This window comes from Astatotilapia calliptera, unplaced genomic scaffold (assembly GCF_900246225.1).
Source record: "Astatotilapia calliptera unplaced genomic scaffold, fAstCal1.2 U_scaffold_21, whole genome shotgun sequence".
Taxonomy (NCBI): domain Eukaryota; kingdom Metazoa; phylum Chordata; class Actinopteri; order Cichliformes; family Cichlidae; genus Astatotilapia; species Astatotilapia calliptera.
Window position 1 is genome coordinate 282,946 of NW_020535741.1, and position 22,260 is coordinate 305,205.

General features: G+C 41.5%; 2 protein-coding genes and 1 long non-coding RNA gene across 6 annotated transcripts; 1 reads left to right on the forward strand and 2 right to left on the reverse strand.

The window, feature by feature from the left end:
• Positions 1–2,345: 2,345 nt before the first annotated feature.
• LOC113017814 (phospholipase A2 inhibitor and Ly6/PLAUR domain-containing protein-like) lies at positions 2,346–3,659 on the forward strand. Its single transcript, XM_026160919.1, is given in 4 exon segments — positions 2,346–2,391; positions 2,632–2,970; positions 3,205–3,315; positions 3,425–3,659. Coding segments are annotated over 4 exon segments (699 nt in total). The 3' UTR covers positions 3,628–3,659.
• A 4,152-nt stretch (positions 3,660–7,811) lies between these two features.
• Positions 7,812–15,795, reverse strand: LOC113017827 (uncharacterized). Of its 2 annotated transcripts, none has more exons than XR_003271589.1 (2): positions 15,752–15,795; positions 7,812–8,378 (listed from the first exon to the last, which is right to left on the reverse strand). It is a non-coding gene; the product is annotated as an uncharacterized LOC113017827 (long non-coding RNA). The 2 variants fall into 2 exon arrangements; XR_003271588.1 differs by having other exon boundaries at positions 15,748–15,794.
• Positions 8,711–14,603, reverse strand: LOC113017826 (nuclear factor 7, ovary-like). Of its 3 annotated transcripts, none has more exons than XM_026160933.1 (2): positions 13,241–14,588; positions 8,711–8,739 (listed from the first exon to the last, which is right to left on the reverse strand). In XM_026160933.1, the coding sequence occupies exons 1-2, from the start codon at positions 14,586–14,588 to the stop codon at positions 8,711–8,713; spliced, it is 1,377 nt and encodes a 458-aa protein (XP_026016718.1). The 3 variants fall into 3 exon arrangements, with proteins under 3 accessions (XP_026016718.1, XP_026016717.1, XP_026016719.1); XM_026160932.1 differs by lacking the exon at positions 8,711–8,739 and adding an exon at positions 12,972–13,092 and having other exon boundaries at positions 13,222–14,588; XM_026160934.1 differs by lacking the exon at positions 8,711–8,739 and having other exon boundaries at positions 13,180–14,603.
• Positions 15,796–22,260: the final 6,465 nt, after the last annotated feature.

Below are 22,260 nucleotides of genomic sequence, written 5' to 3' on the forward strand. Positions count from 1 at the left end.
TTGAATGAAAATAAACACTGTTGTGACAGTGATGTACACTGTTTTGATGGTATATATGCATCAATCTATCAATCGTTTGTTGTAAGATTCAGATAATTATTTTTTTTTAAAGCTAGATATTTTAAATGAGAATAAGAAAGAAAAGTATTTCTTTGTGCCCCCCTCTCCCTGTTAATGCCCTACCTGGACCCCTGGCAACACTTTGCTAGACCCGCCCCTGCACAGTTACCAGCTGTCAGCTACTTAGAAAAGTACGAACGAATAACGAGCCTATCTAAATCCCAGTAATGATTAACGCGTTCCTGATTTTGGTATAATAACTAGTTACCGTGCTCGTTACCACAATAATAACGTAGTTACTGTAACGCGTTAGTCCCAACACTGCACACAACACACACACACACACACACACACACACACACACACACACACACACAAACATAGGCATGTACACTGACACAGACCTGCACTCACCCCCTCCAAACATCTTCCTTTGCAAGTTAACGTGAGGGTTCCCGATGGTCAGGGACAAATGCAATCACACGGCAGGTGCTGTAAATGGACCAAACTTCAGTCACGAGAACAACTGAGATAATCCAGCCACAATACGACGAGTCTAGTCTTTAATTTACTGCTGTATGTGTTGGCTGTAGTTACATTACAAGGTTTTAAAAACTGAGCTTTAAAACGAACGGTGGAAACAAAGACCAAGAGAGGCCGACAGTGATCACTGCCTCGTTTTAGGGGCCTGTTCAGATTAAAAAGAGCAAAGAGATACAAGAATTTAAACATGTTAAAAACACAACAGCCTTGATAAACACAGAGTAGTTTGGACCTGGACGGAGGGTTCATCACTTAATGACTGGATATCCAACCTGCTGTGAATGTTTTAATGCAGTACAGTTGTTATTATTATCATTTGTCACATCCTGTTTATGACAGTTAAATAAAATATAATTAGTATAAGAAATAAAATTTCTCATGTAAACTGTATATGGTGTTAAATACTACTATAATGTCGGTCACAAGGTGGTACTTTAAGAGCCATATATTTTATAAGGTGGTACTTATTGTGAAAAGTTTGAAGACCACTGCTGTAAACAAAGCAGCACGTCTGAGGTGCAGGCCACACCTTTTCTTATTCTATAACATGTTTTTTTCTCAGAAACATTATCCATGCTTGACTGCAATATTTTTCCAGTCCTGGAGCAGGACTCTCTGACAACCAAGGTCAGTATGCTGGTGAGGATAATTTGACCACAGCAGGTTACAGAAATGCTTTTTCTCATGAGGTAAAACTAAAGTTGGCTCTCGCTTATTGTGTGAGAAGTAAATTATTTTTGCATGTTGGGTCAGGAGCATACCCACTGTTCTCTCTGCTCCCCGGCTATAGAGGACACCCTGCATCCTCCACCACGGTTTCAAAGCTCCAGCCGAATACTGACCATGCCGCTGTCAGCTGTCACACACTATTCTCACTGAGAAAAACTGGTAAACATTATAAACTTCTATTCACATTTAGAATAACTGATTAGGCCATTTTATTCATTTGCTACCATTAAAAATCCATGAATTAAAAAAAAACAGGACCACCAACATGACTGTAGAAAGACGTTCTTTCAGCGTCTCATGTTTACCTTTTAAATAGGTTTGCTTACAAAGACATCATGAACGTCTTTAAACACTGACTTCCCACATAAACCATTGCTAATCCCCGTGTGTTGCACCCTCTTCCCTGTCAAATTCCAGTGTTAGTTTCCATGTTTATTTTGTGGCTTTTGAGCCCGGTCGTAACACTGTGGAACAAGTGCAGATTTTTCAGTGTAGAGGGTGGGGTCTCTCTCCTCCCATTTACTTTTATACAGCAGTGACAGCAGGAAGTGCGACCTTTGATGCAACTAGTCCACTAGTAAACTAGTAATATTTGTACAGTATTTTTGCACAAGAGTTTTGTACCTGGATTTTAACTGATTACATTTCATTAGTGGCTTTTCCCAAAGCTAGTCACCGATTGAACCAAATCATTTTCAAATTATGCAAAGTGTTAATGTTGGACTAGCCTTTTCTTTGAACTGATTATTTACGAGCTTTCATAGGATCTCAGAAGCATCTAAAAGTTCAAAGATCTTTTCAAATAACATGTTTGCCAATATGATTGTTAATTTACAAATTGAAGAAAGGCTAATATTTGCTGTGCAAATAAACATTTGTGATAGTCAGGCTCCTTCACTGTCAAAGGAAGAGTTAAGGAGTGGTCAGAGAGAGGAGACCACTCCCCCAATAAGAATTACTTATAACCTGAACAGAAACTAAACTAAAATTCACTTCTGTCTGATCATCTCACGATGCAGATCCTTGTGCTGATCCTTGGGATTGTGCTGCTCCCTAAAGGCAAGTTTTTGTTCAGTTATCTGTTCTTTTAAAGGAAGTGTGTACTCTAATATTCAATGAAACTTTTTAAAATTGCTTTTACAACATGTACAACCCAGCAATGTGTCTACTTCCTGTAAAGGATTTTTTTTTGTTCTTTGTTTGAATCTATTTTAGTCAGTGTTTCATAATTTATCCACACAGTTAATGCAAGAAAACATGATTTAACTCTCTTTTTAAAAATATTTTGTGGTTTATCAGCCTGCCCATTGAAATGCTATGATTGCATACCTGGAACATCTGGAGTCTGCACTGAGACAAAAGATTGTCCTTCGTCCCATACTCGCTGTGGTTCAGCCAGAATGAATTCAAAAACTGGTAAGATTTTATTTTATAGTTCTTCTTCTTTTCTTTTTTGACCTTACTGAGCTGACAGTGGTTCCTCTTTGGTTTCAGATGGTTTGGAAAAAAAACTTATGTGGAGAACCTGTTTTACACCTGATCAGTGCTTCAATGGCTCACTCAACCTTGGATTTTCCCAAGCTGTAATTAACACCATGTGTTGCACCTCTGATCTTTGCAACTCTCAAGATGTCCCTGGTAATTCACACCATGTTTCTTGGTATTGTGGAATAGTATTTCCTGTTGTGATAAATAACTAGATTTTATTAATTATGTGAAAAAAGTTACAAAATGAGGTTTAAGACAATTTATTTTTTCACTCACCAAGTTCACTTGATGAGAAAGAATCCAGTATTTGCATATCTGAAGTTTTTTGGCACTTGACGAAATAATCAATGAAAGAAATATGACATATATTTTTGTGCTTCATAGATTGGAGCATCTCCTCTCCAAATGGGAAAAAGTGCTTCCAGTGTGATGAAAAGGACTGCACCAAAACTCTCACCTGCAATGGAACTGAGGACTACTGCATCTCAGCAGCAGGTAATGGACCTACAGCATTACGTTTATGCATGTTTCTTCTTTTCTGCTTAGAGGAACATTCAGTGATTCTTTTTTCAAACTTGTAGTTGAATAATTTCTGTTTTCTCAGTGAAAGCAGGAGTGACAACTACTAAAGTAAAGGGCTGTGCCTCCAAGACGATTTGTTCAAATTCAGCAACTCAACAGCTCTCAGCAGTCATTGGAGGAGAAATCAGCTGCTGCCAGGGTGACCTCTGCAACAGAGCCAGCAGTACAACAGCCCACCTCCTGCTTTTTGTGGCCCCGCTGATCTCTTTGGTCTTTTTCTCTTAGCTGACGGGAAAACGATCACAGTCCACTTTTCTTTAAACCACTTATTTACCAAGAGTTGGATGAAAATATAGTTTCATGAATAACAGTCTTTACTTTTTACCCTTCCTCAAATATTTTAAAATTTGCTCCTTTAATTTCTTTAAGTCCTTTATACATTTATACTGTTTTCTTTAACATTTCTAAAACATTTTGACGTACAAAGTGTGTATACTCATTATTATGTTACTTGAACTCTCCCAGCAGCTTCTATGAATGACACGCACACTGATGATGTAGATGTAGAGTCAATGTTCATTTGAATGTGACAGCTTCAGTCTTGGTGACACATCAGATTAACCTGTACTGACACACAACTGTTTTAGCTGATCTTGGCTCTGTAGAAGCTTTAGCACCACTTCTTAAAAGATTTCAGTGAGTCTATGTAGATATTTAAGCCTGAAGAATTTTTGTGCCTTGTGGATTAGAGAAAATCTCAAATAAATGTATACCTGTGCACCCAAGTCTTGTTCTTTTAAGAATCTAAAGATATATGTTGTACAATCATTCAATTCTGGAAAAAAACAGCGAGATAATTACAAATCTTCAAACATCATCTGGTTCCAGTTGCACAACATGTGTACATAATTATACGTACAGTACAAGCCAAGCAGGGAAACATAGACAGAGAGGGAAAAAAGACGTTTCCACCTCTGCCAAGAGAGAAATTTTAATGAAGCTGAAATATCAATCAAATGAACGCAATTAATAAGACAACAATTCAGTTCTTTAAAGAAGTTTTAACACAGTCGCTCAGCAAGATCAGGATTAAAAAAATAATGCAACACGGCTGTTATTCTTCTTTAATTGTGGAGATTTCTGAGATGAAAACTACACTGCTACATTTAACACAGAGGTCACATTATGAGTGACTTTGTGTTACACAAATAAAACATGGATAATGTCCACATGAAGAATTCTTTAAAATGTCATATGTTACACACTTTGATTAAAAAGAATTAGGCAGCTTTGTGAGTCTGCCTTTACTGTATCTTCTGCAATATATAAAAACACTTTCATACACTTGTACACAGTTTCTTAGGTGCACTGCATTATGGTGAGTGGCCTGGCTTGTTTCAAACTCGAAACACCGATACTTCTTACAGTAGCATAGATGAAATAAACATAAACAGAAGATGTGATTCCCAGGTCTGAATCCACTGTGATTACAGCCCAGTACAGGTGGAGATCCACCACAGCGCCACGAGGTTTCCACACGAACGGGCAAATTAGCTCCAGCTGCTAATCGGTAGCATCATGGCTAATCTACATCACTACCAGTAATATACAGTAACCACACATAATGGGAATTAACAGCCAACTTTCACACATTCCCTGCAACCGTGTGGACTTATCTTTAGACCAAGGTCAAACTATTTACTGTTTTTATCTCTTTACCTGCAAATATATAGACATAGTATATTGTTACACACTTGTAAATGTCTCATTGGAGACTGGCACACACATTATTTTGCAACAACTAAAGAAAATAAAATATTTGAACCATCAGAACATTTTAACCAAATACAATATTGTAAATAAAAGATTACAGGGGCAGGGTGCCTTGTTTTTGTCGATAAAGCTTTTCATGTCCTTACAAGTGCTATTTTTTCTCCTGCTTAAAAATTTGGTTAGTGACAGTCCCTGGATAAGCAGAGGAAGATGGATGGATTAAATTTGCTTGGTAACTTATCCACAAGGCACTCAGTCATTCAAGTTAGCCAAATCACATTCAAAATATGCAAAGGTGTGTGATCGTGTGTACAGCGTCTCTTTATGTCTGTCTCCACGTTGGTTGAGTGTGGAGTGCACATGAGAGCATGAGGGTGGGAATGGATGTTTGTATCTGTGTGCCTGTATGTCTGTGTCTATATGTCAGGTTGGGTGTCAGGCGCCACCTCTCTGGGGACACCTCAGGCCCTCCAAGGTTTGGAGGCCTATCTCCCCCCACCACCACTTCCCCTGCCAGTGGCGGACTCCCTCAGACATCGGTGCGTTGGTGGTTCTTTGTGTCTGGGGATGGGCGTCCAGGTACACACCGGCTCACTCCTTGGCGGCCGCTTATCGGGGACTGGAGCCTGGGGCTCGCTCGGGCCACTTCGGAGGTGGGGTGCCCCCGGCCTCTCGGCCTGGGGCTCGGTCACTCAGGCACAGCTGGCTGCCGGCGGAGCTCACGGGCGCGTCACTGCAACTCCCCTGTGGCTGCTGAGTGAGCCCTCATCTGGGACTCTCCTCAGCTCTTACTGGGACAGCTGCCCCTCTGTTGGTCTTCCTTGGTCTCTTGTGTTCTGGGGGCCTCTGGATGTCTGGAGTTTTGATCTCCTCCACACCTGCTTCACGCCCTGGAGGACGGGGCTGTGGCCCCCCCACACCCTCTAGCAGATTATTACATGAAGGAACCTTTTAAAAAAACAAAAAACAAGCGCGTCCATGCTCACAGGTGTACACACGGGTGATCACACCCACAAACTACACCCTTTTGGCTCCTACCTCAAAGCACACTGTGTTCTGTTGATCTTATGTGCTGCACAATAATGTTTAACATTTAGTATTTACTGTCATATTCCCATATATCATTGTGATGTTGTTTATTCTATTACTCTTGTTCTCTTCTGCTTGTTTTTCTTTTTTCTTTCTCAACAGGTGATCCAGGTGATCGATAGATGCATTTTTTTTCTTTTTCTTTTGGTTTTTCTGCCCATTCTGTTGGTTTTTGTTTTTTGCCCTTCTCCCCCGTCCCTCTTCTCAGCTGTTTCTCTTTCTTTCTCGCCTTCTTTCCCCCAGTCAAGTCTGTCCCGTATTCAGCAAGTGAAAATAAAATAAACAATAAAAGGTGAATCAAATGGACCATTATGGCAAGGCTGGGATGGTCAATTTGGTAAAGTAAATCCGTTGGGCATCTTTCTTCGCCTTTAGACAACAATTCTGATGCAAAAGAGCCAAACGGGACAGGCAAAAAAAATAAAAAATAAATAACAATAATAATAATTTGATAAATAATAAAATATTAATAAAAACTGGAAGTTTTTTTAGAACTTAGATTTTAAGCTATTTATGCCTTTTTTGCTGCTCTTTTTTAAACTTATTCCCTTTAAACTGTATTTATTCTTTTTAAAATATATTGGTTATTGCACTGTAGAGGCTGCTGAGGAACAGTATTTCGTTTCAGGCTGTGTAACACGAAATGACAATAACCAATAAAGTCTTGAGAGCTGCCATCATTGTTCCAGCAGGAGGCAGTAAAACACCAAACTGCACCTGTTGTGCTGAAAAGGTGTGAGCATGTGCAGTAACCCAGTAAGTTACCTGAATATCTCTCTCTCACACACACACACACACACACACACACACACACACACACACACACACAGTACTGATACTAATGACTCGCTCTCACATCTATTTGGGTTTAATGTCAGGGTATATTTGTGGATGACAGTTTTGTAGGACACATGATGTGGACAGTCTGGTAATCCCAGAATATTTTAATGTAAGAAAACTCCAGACAGCTCTGGAGAAAGTTTCAGAGTAAAAGCCCTGGAGTGTTTTACATGTTATTCTGTTGGATTAAATCTGACGGAGCTGATTCATAAACACTTCACTGCCAGGTATCAGGTGACCTGCAGAGACTGATCCTACAAACACTCAGAAACAGAGTAAACCAAACTGCACCACAGTGATCAGACGAAACCTTCCTGACATGAACACAGCTCCTCAGTAAAAACTGTGAACCAGCAGAGAGACTACACCCAGCACCATACACCACCTCTCTGACACAGTACACCCTCGGGCAGGTGGTGTCCCCATAAACAGTGTGAGAAGCTCTGATTATTTACTATGTTCAAACAAACTGAGTGTCCACAAACGTCTGAGCTCACAGTGAGAGCTGCTGGCACAGTTTGGAGGTGTTCTGCCCCCTGCTGGACACACAGAGCTACAACATGAGGATCAGAGGAGGCTGGTGCTGCTTCACCTTTAGACACAAGAAGGAGGTCAAAAAATGTAAAAACAGAGATTGTTTTTAAACCTGTAAAGGAGGAAATCCTGACGAACCAATCCACAGCCAGAAAAGAAGACTAACTCTGTGCTGCTCCAATCAGGAATCAGCTCTGTTACTGTGTGAGTGTGTAAAGTCACAGAGTAGCTGGTTTCAAATGTATCTATAAAGTTTATTCACATTTTATTTAGGCTTCAAAAAACAGTCCAAGTTTATTTCTTTGGACTTTGTTCACTTAATGGATGTTTCCCTGCATTTCTATTTTCACACAGTTTATTTCTTACAGCAGGAAAACTGAACAGAATGTATGTAAGAGGTCAGAGTGAGGATGACGTCACTTAATACAGGAAATACATGTTTGTCTGTTTTGATGATGAAGGACTTCTTCAGCTCTGTAAACAGCTACACTTGAGAGGACAGAGGTGATTTCATGGATCAATAACAATGTGTTTATCAGCTTTCATCATCGCAGTGCAGACATGACGTCAGATCTATCAGAGTGAAGGCCGTCTCTCTGATGACGTCACAGAGCAGAGTCCTTCTGTCCAATAAAGGATCTCAGATCAGCTGCTGCCATCTTGTGGCCACAGTTGGTTACTGTCTCTGAAAGTTGTCTCATGTTTCCTGTTGTCCTGCTAACAAAGGCTGGAGCTCATCATGCTGAGAGGGCAGCAGCATTTTGTGGCTCTTCACACATGTTCATTATATTCTGATGATCCTGGATGGAGACAAACTACAGATAAGTGTGTTCAGCCCAACTAGTTTATCTCATTACAGCAGTTTGATGTTTCCCTTTGAATCCCCCTGAAGATCCTGACAGTGAAGCACGTACATAATACTCCAGCCTTTCAACTCTGAGCTTATTTAGTTCTATTAATACACTGAAATCTCATTTGTGTCATGAAGAAAGTCTTTAATCAAACAGAATTCAAAGATCAGAAACATTTCATATATGGAGTTAAACATGAATCATTGTTTCAACAACATATTTATTGTTGTCATAAACAGACAAGAAGACAACAACAAACTGCTCCTCCCATTCAACACATGTCAGTCCATATCCCAGCAAACTAAATCATCTCCATTTACACATCAAATAGAAACATGAATTGATTGATTGATTGGTAATTTATTTCAACATGTGAACAATATACAAGTACATTTAGAAAAGAAATAAGAGAGAAAAAAATACTATACAAATTACATACAAAAAACATTCTGATTAATTTACATGTTGAAAGGGAGTGGGAAGAAGTATACACTTATTTAATCCCACCCCTGTCCCATAAATTATCAGTGAATATTTAGTCAGCTTCCTTACTGATATAATTTGTAATAAAGATAGTGAACAGATTTCTGATATACTATATACTATAATATCACATCATGAATTTATTGTTTGTTTGTTTGTTTTTAAATAGAGACATTCACATAATTTAAATATTTTCCTTTTCTTTATAGATCGAGAAGATCATATTTTTATAACTCTTTTTGAACAGTTTTATGTTTGGACATTGCTTTAATTCCATATTCAGTTTGTTCCATAATTTCACTCCTTGAACAGAAACACAAAAGCCTTTTCTTGTAGTACGTACCTTCATTGTTTTGAAGTTACAAAAACCCCTTAAATTATAACTTCCTTCTTTCAAAAAAAACATACTCTGAATATTACCTGGCAGTTCTTTATTTTTTGCTTTGAATAGAATTTGTGCTGTTTGGAATTTCACTATATCGTCAATTTTCAATATTTCAGACTGCAAAAATAGTGAGTTTGTATGTTCCCTATAACCTGCATTGTGGATGATTCGAATTGCTTTTTTTTGAAGAGTAAAAAGTGAATGTAATGTGGTTTTATAGTTATTGCCCCAGACCTCTGCACAATAGCTTAAGTATGGTGAAACCAGTAAACAGTAGAGAATGTGAAGTGATGTTCTGTCGAATACCTGTTTTGCCTTGTTTAGTACTGCAATGCTTCGTGATACTTTGGAATGAATATATCTTACGTGAGCTCTCCAGTTAAGTTTTTCATCTATTATTACCCCCAGAAATTTATTTTCACTGACTCTTTCAATATCAACACCATTTATTTGAATCTTTGCATTTGTATTTAAACTACTATTTCCAAATAACATAAGTTTAGATTTATTCAAATTTAATGATAATTTGTTTTTATCAAGCCAGAACTTCACTTTACTTATTTCATTTGTCATATCCTCCAATAAATTCTGCAGATCATCACCAGAGCAAAAAATGTTTGTATCGTCAGCAAAGAGAACCATTTTTAATACTTTGGACACTTTACAGATGTCGTTAATGTACAAGTTGAAGAATTTTGGACCCAAAACTGACCCTTGGGGTACACCACAAGCAATGTCCATACATAAGGAGCAACCACCATTTATTTTCACAAACTGCTTTCTGTCACTTAAATAACTCCGGACCCAATCTAAAACTACCCCTCTGACACCATAACGTTCCAGTTTTCTTATTAATATATCATGATCTATAGTGTCAAATGCCTTTGTCAAGTCTATGAATAACCCAGCCACATATTGCTTTTTGTCTATGGAATTTGTGATGTATTCTATTGAATCTAATAGTGCCGATGATGTTGATCTGCTTGATCTGAATCCGTACTGACTCTCAGTGAGTAGTTTAATCAAATCAAATCAAATCACTTTTATTGTCACATCACATGTGCAGGCACACTGGCACAGCACATGCGAGTGAAATTCTTGTGTGCGAGCCCCACAAGCAACAGAGATGTGCAAAACACAACAACACAAACGAGCAAAATACAAGAATGGCCAACCTGAAACTAATAAATATATGTACAATATATAATAGTGTATGCATTTCTGGATGTGTATACTAAATATTATCCTACGTGTGTGTGTGTGTGTGTGTGTGTGTGTGTATACACATTTTTACAAATTAAATAGTAAAAAAAATAATAATAATAATAAATAAAATATATAAAATATACAGAGTTGAATATGTGCAAAACAAGTGGCATTTATATACAGTGTGGAGTGCATAATGTTGAAGTTCCAGTAGTGAAGCTGAGGTGTCTATGACGTGTTCAGCAGTCTGATGGCCTGATGGAAAAAGCTGTCTCTCAGTCTGCTGGTACGGGACCGGATGCTGCAGAACCTCCTTCCTGATGGAAGCAGTCTGAACAGTTTATGGCTGGGGTGACTGGAGTCCTTGATGATCCTCCCCGCTTTCCTCAGGCACCGCTTCCTGTAGATGTCTTGGAGGGAGGGAAGCTCACCTCCAATTATCCGTTCAGAGCACCGCACTACTCGCTGGAGAGCTTTGCAGTTGTAGGCGGTGCTGTTGCCAAACCAGGTGGTGATGCATCCAGTGAGGATGCTCTCAATGGCACAGTGATAGAAGGTCCTGAGGATGCGGGGGCTCATGCCGAATCTTTTCAGTCTCCTGAGAAAGAAGAGGCGCTGCTGCGCCTTCTTCACTGTTTTGTTTATGTGTACTGACCACGTAAGATCCTCAGCCAGGTGTACACCAAGGAAACGGAAGCTGCTCACTCTCTCCACAGCAGCGCCGTTGATGGTGATGGGGGTGTGTACTTCTCTGCACCTCCGGAAGTCCACTATCAACTCCTTTGTCTTTGCGACGTTGAGGGTGAGATGGTTGTCTTGACACCAGTGGGTCAGGGCGCTGACCTCCTCCCTGTAAGCCGTCTCATCACCGTTGGTGATAAGACCCACCACTGTAGTGTCGTCCGCAAACTTCACAATGATGTTGGAGCTGTTAGTGGCTGTGCAGTCGTAGGTGTAGAGTGAGTATAGGAGAGGGCTCAGTACACACCCCTGTGGAGCACCAGTGTTCAGTGTGATGGGGGATGAGGTGATGCTGCCCTGTCTGACCACTTGGCGTCTGTCAGACAGGAAGCTAAGGATCCAGCTGCAGAGGGAGCTGCTCAGTCCTAGATCCTGCAGTTTCCTGTCCAGCTTCGAGGGAACGATGGTATTGAATGCTGAGCTGTAATCTACAAACAGCATTCTCACATACGTGTCTCTCTTCTCCAGGTGTGACAGGGCAGTGTGTAGTGTCAGGGCTATGGCATCATCAGTGGACCTGTTGTGGCGGTATGCAAACTGTAGAGGGTCCAGTGAGTCGGGTAGTGCAGAGCGGATGAAGTCCCTGACCAGCTTCTCGAAGCATTTGCTCACGATGGGGGTCAGGGCTACAGGTCGCCAGTCGTTCAATGAGGAGATGGTGGAGGATTTGGGTACAGGGACGATGGTGGCCATTTTGAAGCAGGCTGGGACTACAGACAGAGAGAGGGAAAGGTTGAAGATGTGTGTAAACACTCCAGCCAGCTGAGCCGCGCATGACTTGAGGACGCGGCCGGGAATCCCGTCCGGACCAGTAGCTTTGCGCGCGTTCACGCGTTTATGCTTATCTATAAATTTTTCCAGTCTGTTTTTAAACAGTTTTTCAAGAACTTTTGAGAATTGAGGTAGTAAAGAGACAGGCCTGTAGTTTGTGAAATGGTGTTTGTTTCCAGATTTGTATAGAGGTATAACTTTTGCTATTTTCATTCTGTCTGGAAATCGACCAGTTTGAAATGATAAATTACAGATGTATGTAAATGGTTTTATAATAGCCTCAATGACTCTTTTAACCACTATAATATCAATATCATTACAATCCAAAGATTTGTGATTTTTACATTTTTTGACAATTTCAAGAACTTCATTTTCATCAACGGCTGTGAGAAACATAGAATATGGATTTCTGTCAATCAGTGTATCGGGTTTTTCCTGTGCTTTCCCAGGATGAGTGATTGTTCTTGCTAAATTTGGTCCAGCAGTTACAAAGAATTCATTGAGACTATTTGCCACAACATCCATATTGTATTCTTCATGGTCATTACAAATGAAATACTTGGGATAGTTCTTTTGTCCAGTCCCACATTTTATAACACTGTTCAGGATTTCCCATAATCTTTTATGGGAGCATTTTTCTTTATACATGCATTTTGCAGACCTTTTGTTATCCATGGACAGTCCATATATTTCTGTTTCCTACTATATTGCTTTATTGGACAGTTGTTATTGTACAGTAATGTAAATATTCTAAGGAATTTATTATAAGCACTATTAACGTCCTGTTCCTGATATACTTCACCCCAGTTTTCCTTCAATAAATCTTTTTTAAATGCATTCATTCTTTCTTCTGTTCTTACTCGTCTGTACTCTTTTTTACTGTCCATTTTATTGATCTTGTAATTCCTATCATAGATTGTAAAAATTGGAAGATGGTCACTTATGTCGTTAATCACTTGTAATGATTAGAAACTTGATAGAATTTCAAATCTAGTTTGGGGAGTCATTCAGTGAGAAACAGTGAAATGATTTTCCATGTGAAAAGGTGGACAGCAGAAACAGAAAGAAAGAGTGAAACTAAAAGAGAAACAAAGAGCTTTGGAACAACGAGGCAGCAGGAGGACAGCTGCAGTTTAACAGCTTCAACTCACTGACAGGAAACAACATTAGAAACATCATCATCCTCAACTCATCTGCTGCACTGACACTGACACCTTCAACGGACACACCTTCACTTTACCATCAGTCCAAATGTATGGAAACAACCTGTGAGTGAAAGTGTGTGTGAAGGTGTGTATGTGTGTGTTAGTATCAGGATCAGAGAACGACAGCTTTCCTCTGTTCCAGTCCAGATTCACTCTGATCCTCTGGAGCTTCTTCTCTACTGAGAGAGCAGATTCTGATGGTGAGCATGCTGAGTATTTACTTTTAATTCCATTAAACCGTATTCTCCATAATCCAGACCGTATGTCTCCCTTCCTCTGCACAGACTCTGCTAACACACCCAGTCCCCACCATGTACTGTCTCCAACTTCAACATCCCAGCTGTGAGTCCCTGAGTTAAAGCCCTCAGAGCCCAGGACAGAGCAGTAATAATCAAACCTCTCTGGATTATCAGGAAGCTGCTGCCTCTCTCCTCCTCGTCTCACACTGGTCAGATCTTCAGACAGGATGAGGTTTGGATGAGCAGTGTTTGGGTCCAGAATGAGAGGAGTGTAGGAGACCATGTCCTTCATGTTGTTCCAGATGTTGAAGGTCAGGTTGCCCAGGTGTTTGGCCTGGTCTATCAGAGCTCCTGAGGGCAGCTGTGGATCATCCAGCAGGGGGCAGCGCTGGACTCTTTCCACTGCAGCCTTGTAGTTGTGCAGGAATGAGACGTCTTCAGCTCTCAGCTCCTCCTCTGTGGCTCTGACTGTGTCTGAAAGAGCTGCTATCTCTCTGCTCAGAGCCTCCATCTTCTCCTTCATCATCCCACTCTTCTGCTCCTCTTCCTCCCTCAGTGCAGCCAGCCTGGCCTCCTCTTCCTCTGCTAGAAACTGGTGAAGCTTCTTAAACTGCTCCTTAATCTGCCTCTCTGTGTGTCGGGCCTGGACCTTAATGTGTTCTGCTGTTTGATCAAACTTCACTTGAACTTCTTCACAAACCTTTAACTTCTTCTTTAAGGGCTCCAGAGTTTCCTGAAGTTCCTTCTTGTGTTGTTGTGCAGCTTCATCGATGGGTCTGAATCTGTGATTGGTGTGATTTTCTGAGTCTCTGCAGACGACACACACTGGCTGCTGATGGTCCAGACAGAAGAGTTTGAGTTTCTCAGAGTGCAGACTGCAGAGATCCTCTGAAGCTCTCTGATCTCTCTCCTGTAAGAACGACTCACACAGGTTCTTTAAAGCTCGGTTTAAAGGTGGATCATTCACTGATATTTCCTTACAAACTGGACACTCGTGTGTTGGTCTCTCTCTCCACCATCTCTTCAGACAGTCTTTACAGAAGCTGTGGCTACATGACAGAATAACAGGATCTCTGAAGACCTCCTGACAGACCGGACAGCAGAGATCCTCCTCTGATCTGGAAGCCATTGAGTCTGTGAGTGAAGCTGAAAACAGCAGACAGGAAGTACAGTCAGTCCTGGCTCCCCTCCCTCCTCTACCACCTTCACTGAAACTTCCTTTGAGTCGTGTTTTTGCTCAAACTCACATTCAGTGTGTGGAGCGTCAGCAGCTTGAAGCAGCAGTGTTGGAGTTTTCCACTTTTCTCTCCTGTAGCTGGACTCACTCAGAGGAAGCTGCTAGTTTGGTCTGAGCTCAGTCTGATCGTCTGTGCGTCTCTCTTTACTGAGGACGAAGAACTTCCTGTTTCCTGGTTTGTCACGTTTGAGTGACGTGAGGGGAGGAGACAAATGTTGCTGTTTGACTTTTAACTAAGGTGTGTTTCAATCCTGCCTGCAGCTCAAAAGCTGTAAAACAGGTTTTGTGTCTTTTCACCTCCACAGGTCACAACATGAAACCTGTTGTGAAGTTTATAAAATAAAGTGTCACTCGGTGGTGCAGCTGTTTGTCAGCTTCTATTTTAGACTTTGTTCTGGTTCTTGTTCAGGTTCCCAGCAGTGGGAGTGTAATGCAGTCACACACACACAGGTGGTGTTAAGGTGGATTCACTTAGTTACAGACAGTGGTGTTATTTCCTGTAACTAAGGGTGTGTTTCACTCCAAAGTTCCGACATTAACCTGCCAGAAGCTGTAAAAGTTACTGATAAAGAGCTTTTATCTCAGAAAGCAGAAAGAAAAGAAATAAGTGTAAAGAGTGCAGCAAAATGTTTTAGTGTGAGCTGGTTCATCTGATCTGGTTGTGTAAAAGTCACTGCATGACACTGAGTTTTACTTCTGTCACGATTAGTGGAGCGGACTCAGGCGCAGACCACAAGTTTCTTCAAATCAAAAGTGAATTTATTTACAGTGTTCTCCACGGTGACACACACACACACACACACACACACACACACACACACACACACACACACACACAGGTGTCTGGGAAAAAGGGGTTCCAGGGTCTGGGAGTGAAAGGGGCAGGAGTCCAGGGAGGGGAGATTTCCATACAGCCCTCGCAACCACACACAGCTCCTCTTCTTTCCTCCATCACTCTTGCTCACGCTCAGTCACCGTGCACAGGGAAAACAGGTCCAGGGGAAATCTATACACAGACAGAGAAACAGTTAGTCTCCTGGTTCAGACGTACTCACGAACAAACTTTGCAGAGTGCAGGACGACTGCCGCTGATGGCTCAACGATCCAGCGACGAGTAGAGCAGACTCGCCATCTTAAGTAGGACTCCAATTCTCATAATCAGCGGCAGGTGTGCTGATCATCTCCAGGTGCGTGGGCCAGGAGCAGGAGCCCATACTGAGCTCCGCCCCGGCAGGAGAAAGAGAGAGTGGGAGAGGACGAGAGAGAAAGGGAGAGCAGAGGCGAGAGAGGAGAATAAACAAAACAAAGCGCCTGACTGCTGTCAGCTGGAGAGGTGCGGGGACCATGACAACTTCTGTGTTACTGACACTCATCTCTGACTCAGAGAAACGATTTCTCCCCTGTGATCTTCACACAGTGGTGAGTTACATGTGTGTGGAATTTTTCACGTTTTATAGAATTAAATTTCCTCTTACTTTCTTTTTTGTTAACCTGAGTCACTGATCATTTGCAGTATTACAGAGTCTGGCAGTCTTTGCATGATGTCCACGTCACTGTAAGTTTCTAGCTGACTCTCAGGTGTGACAGGTGTGCCAGCAGGAAAGAGTAATAATAACCTGCATCCTGAGATTTGTCATGCAGGATTAAAGGAGCCAGGCTTTGTTCACACAGCTGGGATTGTATTTTACACTGACCCTGGGTCAGTATAAGTATCATACAGTTTAAACGAAGCACTGAAACTTGCACATATTTATTACAGATGCACTAAAGAAAAACGGGATATTTACCGTCAATCTGTGGCTGCGATTAAACACTTTACTGGAAACTTTATTAACCAGTAACTTCATCAGTCATGACAGAAGCTAATATTTCTGTGCTAACATCGTTTAAACCAGTGGTTCCCAAACTTTGTTTCACAAGAAAAATTTCCACCCCCCCTTTGTGCGCATGAACACATCCTCCAACCACACACACCCATAATTTGCTCCATTGCATGTGGCTATTTTCACGCCACGCTGTGCGCCACGTTATTGTTGAGATGAATAGCAGAATGGCAGATAGAGACAAAATACTGTTAATCTTACCATCTTCAGGTTTTATACGCTTACATACACACACAGTTACTGTCCCTCCATTTAGAAAGGCAGAGGCGTCACGATGTGATTATTTTACTGTAGTTATTTTTTTTGATGTGTAATAATATTCAACATTACTATCAATGCATTTTCCAAAAAATGCCTCTCTGTGCAAAATGGGTTTAAAAACATAAACAACTGTAGGATCCTGTTTGTCCGTGATTTAAACAGCCCAGCGCTGCTCCTGATGAAGGGAAAACCAATTCTGCAGGGAGACCTACCTCGGCACTTGTGCAGGTGATTTTTCTCTTACTTTCTTTTTTCTGTTATTTACTAAAGAATCTGTCAAAGAAATAATGAATTCTCCACACGTGTTTGAAGGTTGCTGATACGTTCATCTAGCACAGACCTATTGCTGGAACGCCAAGACAATTCTACTACAATGGCAAAGACAAGACGCAAGTCACCAGAGCTCTTTGTGTTGCTCGTGCATGAGGGAGAGAACTGTGACGAGCATCGTTCTCTCTGTTAAGGAATATATTCTAAAATACTTCTTCAGCAAAGACTCAGAGAAGAGAAACACACAGAATTTCTTGCAAGCAAGGGCAGTCTCCGGACTGAGAGACTCGCGCCTGAGAAACTGCCCCGGTCTTTATTTTATACTTCATTGTGTGTGTGTGTGTGTGGGGGGGGGGGGGGGGGGGGTGTCAGAGTGTGGCCCCATAAGATCTTCCCTAAACCTGCTGGTCTTAAAGTCCAGCAGTTCATCAAACCAAAAGGCACTTAGACTAAAACAGACATAGCTACGTTAATCCTACCATAAAACAATAAGACAAGGTACGACCTCTCTCATGCTCCTAGGATGTGGGGTGAACACCCTAGAATGTTACATGCAGCATTCTACCATATGCAAACTTATATCACTAAAAGATTATACTGACTACTAAATACAATTTTCCATTGACACCCTCCAAGTAAGCAAATGAATGTTAACAGTCAAACATAGAAATTAACATTTGCAAAATCGTTCCAGCTTTGTGGTGCATCTCCTCCAGGTGTGTAAATCACACATGCAGAGTGGTTTGAGTTCCTCAGAGCTTCATAAATGTCTCTTCCAGTTGTTTCTATCACTGTCCATATGACCAGAGTCCAAATGCAGACATGGGTATAACAAACACACCAGTTAGTTTTGCTGTTTGTCAATGTGGCTTTCAGTTATCTTCAAGGCTGCAGGCCTTTGTCAGCACTCCTGTTTTATGGCCTCTATCAACCCTCATCACCTCATTTCATGCATTCTTCCTGTGGGGGGATACTTATGACTCCTCTATTGTCCTTTCGTCTCTGCAGAAAACCTTTTTTGGAAAGGGTATTGGATTCAATGATTTTACTGCTGTTGTAACCCCACCTGTTGAGTCACTTCAGCAGTCTTGTTCATGATGCAAATGACAACAACAATGACACAAAGGAAGACCCTCTTCAGAGTGTCAAAGCATGCATAGCACAGTGACACAGCATTAGGTGATGTTCATAGGAAACTGCTGTCAGTCATTCCCCGTCACCACCATAGCTTCTGCTTTCTGTTCACAGAATCATGATGCCATCCTTGAACTTCCTCTCTGCACTGTCGATTGGAGCTTGGAACGCTCCCCTCATCCTTCAGATCTCCATCTGTTGTCCACAATCTCCTCGTGATTACCTCTGGAAAGCCCTGTGGCACAACTCTCCATCCAGTGCAGCTTTATGGTCATTGCTGTGGTTCCAGAATCTTCTCATGATGACCAGTAGGTCCCCAAACAGCATGACCTTTGACCTCAACCCCTGCCTGGGCTGTCAGCTATGGTCCCTACTTCTCGCTGGGTCTCTGAAGATTTCTCAGGAGATTCCACCCTTGGGATCATTTCTTCCAGCAATGCTCTGCTGCACCTGCATCTCCTCACTAGAGGAAAAACTTCTATTTGGAAAACATGTCAACCATCATCAAACCAAAATTTCCTTTTAGTTCAGTGAACTTCACTTATCAAAAAATATAATTATTTATTATTTATTATTTATATTATTCGTTTATCACATTTTCACTTTCACTTATAGGCCATCAAAGTGTTTATTATCTTTACCCAAATAATTGGAGCAGAACTTAAAATCTATAAGCTGTAAAAACTTTATATTTGAAGACTGAAAGAGACCCAGGAAGTGGTCACAGGACGAGGGTGACAGACTGTCTGAAGCAGTTAGAACAAGACAAGGCTGTTGGACCAGGTGTGCTTGCTTTTGAAACTGTGTCTTAATTCCACCTGTTTCACATACAAGGGTCAGTTCTACAGGCAGGAACGTGGGTGTGCCGTGGGCTCCCCAGTTTCACCCATTGTGGGCAACTTGTATATGGAAGACGTGGGAAAGAGGGCTTTGCTATCCTACCCTGAAACACCACCAAGTCATTGGTTCAGGTATGTGGATGACACCTGGGTGAACACACAAACCTCCATCTCTGGTTTCTTTGACTGGAGGTTGTTGAGGATTTGATGATTTCACAACACTGTATGTGATGTCACTGGTGATGTCATCTTCTCCATCTGCTGAAATGAGTTAAAGTAAACACTTTTATGATTTAAGAATCTAAATGGACCAAATTATGATGACAGAATGGAAACAAAATACCACGATGAATAAGAATGAATATGTACAAACCTTCAAGTTTCCTGTGAACACATCGTCTCACCAGCAGAACCAGTAACACCAGTAGAATCACAACATAGACTACATATAAGTAAATCTTATAAGGCTTACATGATTTACTCATGAAAGTGGCCACTTTCTCATTACTGTCATATATTGTTTTAGTAAGTAATTCAAAGAACTGTTTAGACGGAGCCAAAGTTCAGTAGAGATAGTTGTGATTGGGAAAGCTCAGAGATATTAAAAGAAGCACTGAGGCTCCATCCCCACCAGAGATGTGACACGCCTCGTCCCTTCGCTAGAATCTGTAGCGAGGGATTGGTTCACCAGAGACCTCGCTCCTGGCTGCTGCCCAGCACACATTGCACCCTGAAGATTCTTGTTTGTTTGCAAAGAAAATTAATATCACTCTCTCTGTCCAAATGCTGTACGTCCACGATTTTAGCTACTTTGTTAGGCTACTTTACTTTTCTAAGGCTTAAGTAAATTCAGGAGTGATCCCCAACAATGTCAGAGTAAGAATCTGCTTAGATACGATATTACTAAGATTTTCAGGGCCGAGTACAATAACCTCAGTTTTATCTGAATTAAGAAGCAGAAAGTTAGCGGCCATCCAGGTCTTTATATCTTTAAGACATGTGTGTTATCTAGCTAACATGTAGTGAGTCGTTTAATCTTTAAATGACATTTGTAGAATTTGCCCACTTCCTCTCACCCACCAGTGAAAGGAGAGGAAAGGGAGAGAATCCAGTGCATACACAGAAATGAAGAGCTGGCAGAATTCAATTCAATTCAATTTTATTTATATAGCGCCAAATCATAACAAAAGTTGCCTCAAGGCGCTTCATAGATACAGAGAAAAACCCAACAATCATATGACCCCCTATGAGCAAGCACTTTGGCGACAGTGGGAAGGAAAAACTCCCTTTTAACAGGAAGAAACCTCCGGCAGAACCAGGCTCAGGGCAGAAAGTGGACCCTCGAACAAATGCTCATCCTCTGAAAAGGTCTGCAAATGTTTTCACTGTCAGTAGCAGTAATTTCCACTGAACCAAATAATCCTAAAAATGTTTTTAAACCTTAAACCTATGAAGGCTGCAGGCCACAACGTGCTGGTCAGGCAACAAAGTTGTTCTTCATATTACTAAAATGTTGGAGCTTGTGCCTCTTCAGATGTTTGCTCTTCTTACTTGCAAATAGCCGAGGGGAAATGCCCGAAACCTCAGTCCTGATTCCACAGCTTTATTACATCAGCCTGGTAGAAAATAATTTTTCACTATCAAATCAGGCCACCAGGGGGCGGAGCGGTCCCAGAAGTTCAGTCGTGAGTGATATCTAACCTCTCTTCTTCCTCGCAGCTCGTCTGATCGTGAGTCCCAACAGCTCTGATGTCTCTGAGGGAGATGTTGTGACTGTAATCTGTGAGGAGGACCAAAGCTTTTCTGATTGGACTGTGAGGAGAAACACAAGCAAACTGCAGAGGGCTGAGTGTGGAGATGGGCGGGGACAACAGCAACGTGATCAATCATGTTCCATCAGTACGCTGGTGCCTCACGACACCGGAGTTTACTGGTGTGAGTCCAGTAATGGTGCCATCAGTAACCTGGTTAATATCACAGTCACTGGTAAGCTGATCACTCTCACTTTACTTCTTATTGCATCCACAAATTGAGCTGAACATGCAGGTACATAGATTCTGTGCTGTTCTTCACTGATCACCTACCTGACTGACAGAGTAATGAAGGACTTCCCTCCCTCGGTGCTTCTTAATGTGTGAGGATATTCTCCATTACTGAGTTAAGACTTCCTTATTTAGATCTAAGCTCTGGATTATCTTGCACGTCTCGTGGCTCCCAAATGTCTCTTAAGTTATTATCCTCTGTAGCCTCATACTTTAGCTTTACTTGGCAAATGTGAATGCTTTGTGTGCTGACAAACCCTTTTGCATGTAGTGTTTTTATGAAAAGCCTTATAATTGCCTAATTTTGTGTTTTTGTTCTGTTACAAAAGCAGGCATTCTTACTGTTGTTTAATATTTTAATCAAACCTTTAAGTTTAATTCAACACAAAAAGCCCCACTGTAAACAAATCCACAGAACAGAACCAAACTCAGCAGCCAAACAGTTTGTCCTCAGTGCAGGTTGACATTCAGAAAAACCAGCTGCCTCAGCTTGGATGGGCTGATGTGGTTTCTCCTTAGTATCTGCCCAGTTTTTGAGAAGACCCTCCAAAGGAACAGATGTTGCCACAATGCACAGTCTCCCCTCCATCACCTTCAACAGGTAGGGAAAGACTGTGGCCTTGGCCTCCCACCAGCTCTGTGGGCCTTCTCCTTGTTGGATGAGGGGCTCCTCAAGATAACATTTCATCTCCATCATAACATCAGCTGTAGTATTTCTCTTTGCAGCATCTCCTGTAGCTCTTTCATCAAAGAGGCTCCACACAGCAGACGTCTGTGGCTCCTCCTTCACTTGGCCCTGTAATGGTGGAGCTGGGTGGGAGTGCACTTTGCTGCTGCAGTTATTCTCTGAAGTGCCTCATCAACAGCTCTGTTGTCACTGAATGCAAGCTTTTTAAATCTACCATCCAGTGATGCAGCTTCTGAGTGGACGGTGTTGAACTCCACACACAGAAACTTTTCACACTCACTGCTAATTTTGTTGTACAGTGAAGCCACTCTGCTCTGCTAGTCCCAATATCTTTCACCTGCAGCAGATGCTGCTTCGTTTGCAGCTGTCAGTCATATTTCTGTGTTTTTGTGTCGCACTCTCCTCCACACTGCTGTCTGTCATCTCACAGGTATGATGTGCGGAGCG

Excerpts from the sequence above, each read along its gene's own strand:
- LOC113017826 (XM_026160932.1), bottom strand. The coding sequence starts at position 14,588 with ATGGCTTCCAGATCAGAGGAGGATCTCTGCTGTCCGGTCTGTCAGGAG. Across the intron at positions 13,093-13,221 it reads TGTCCGTTGAAGGTGTCAGT|TTTCACTCTTTCTTTCTGTT; the intron begins GTCAGTGCAGCA and ends TTTCTCTTTTAG.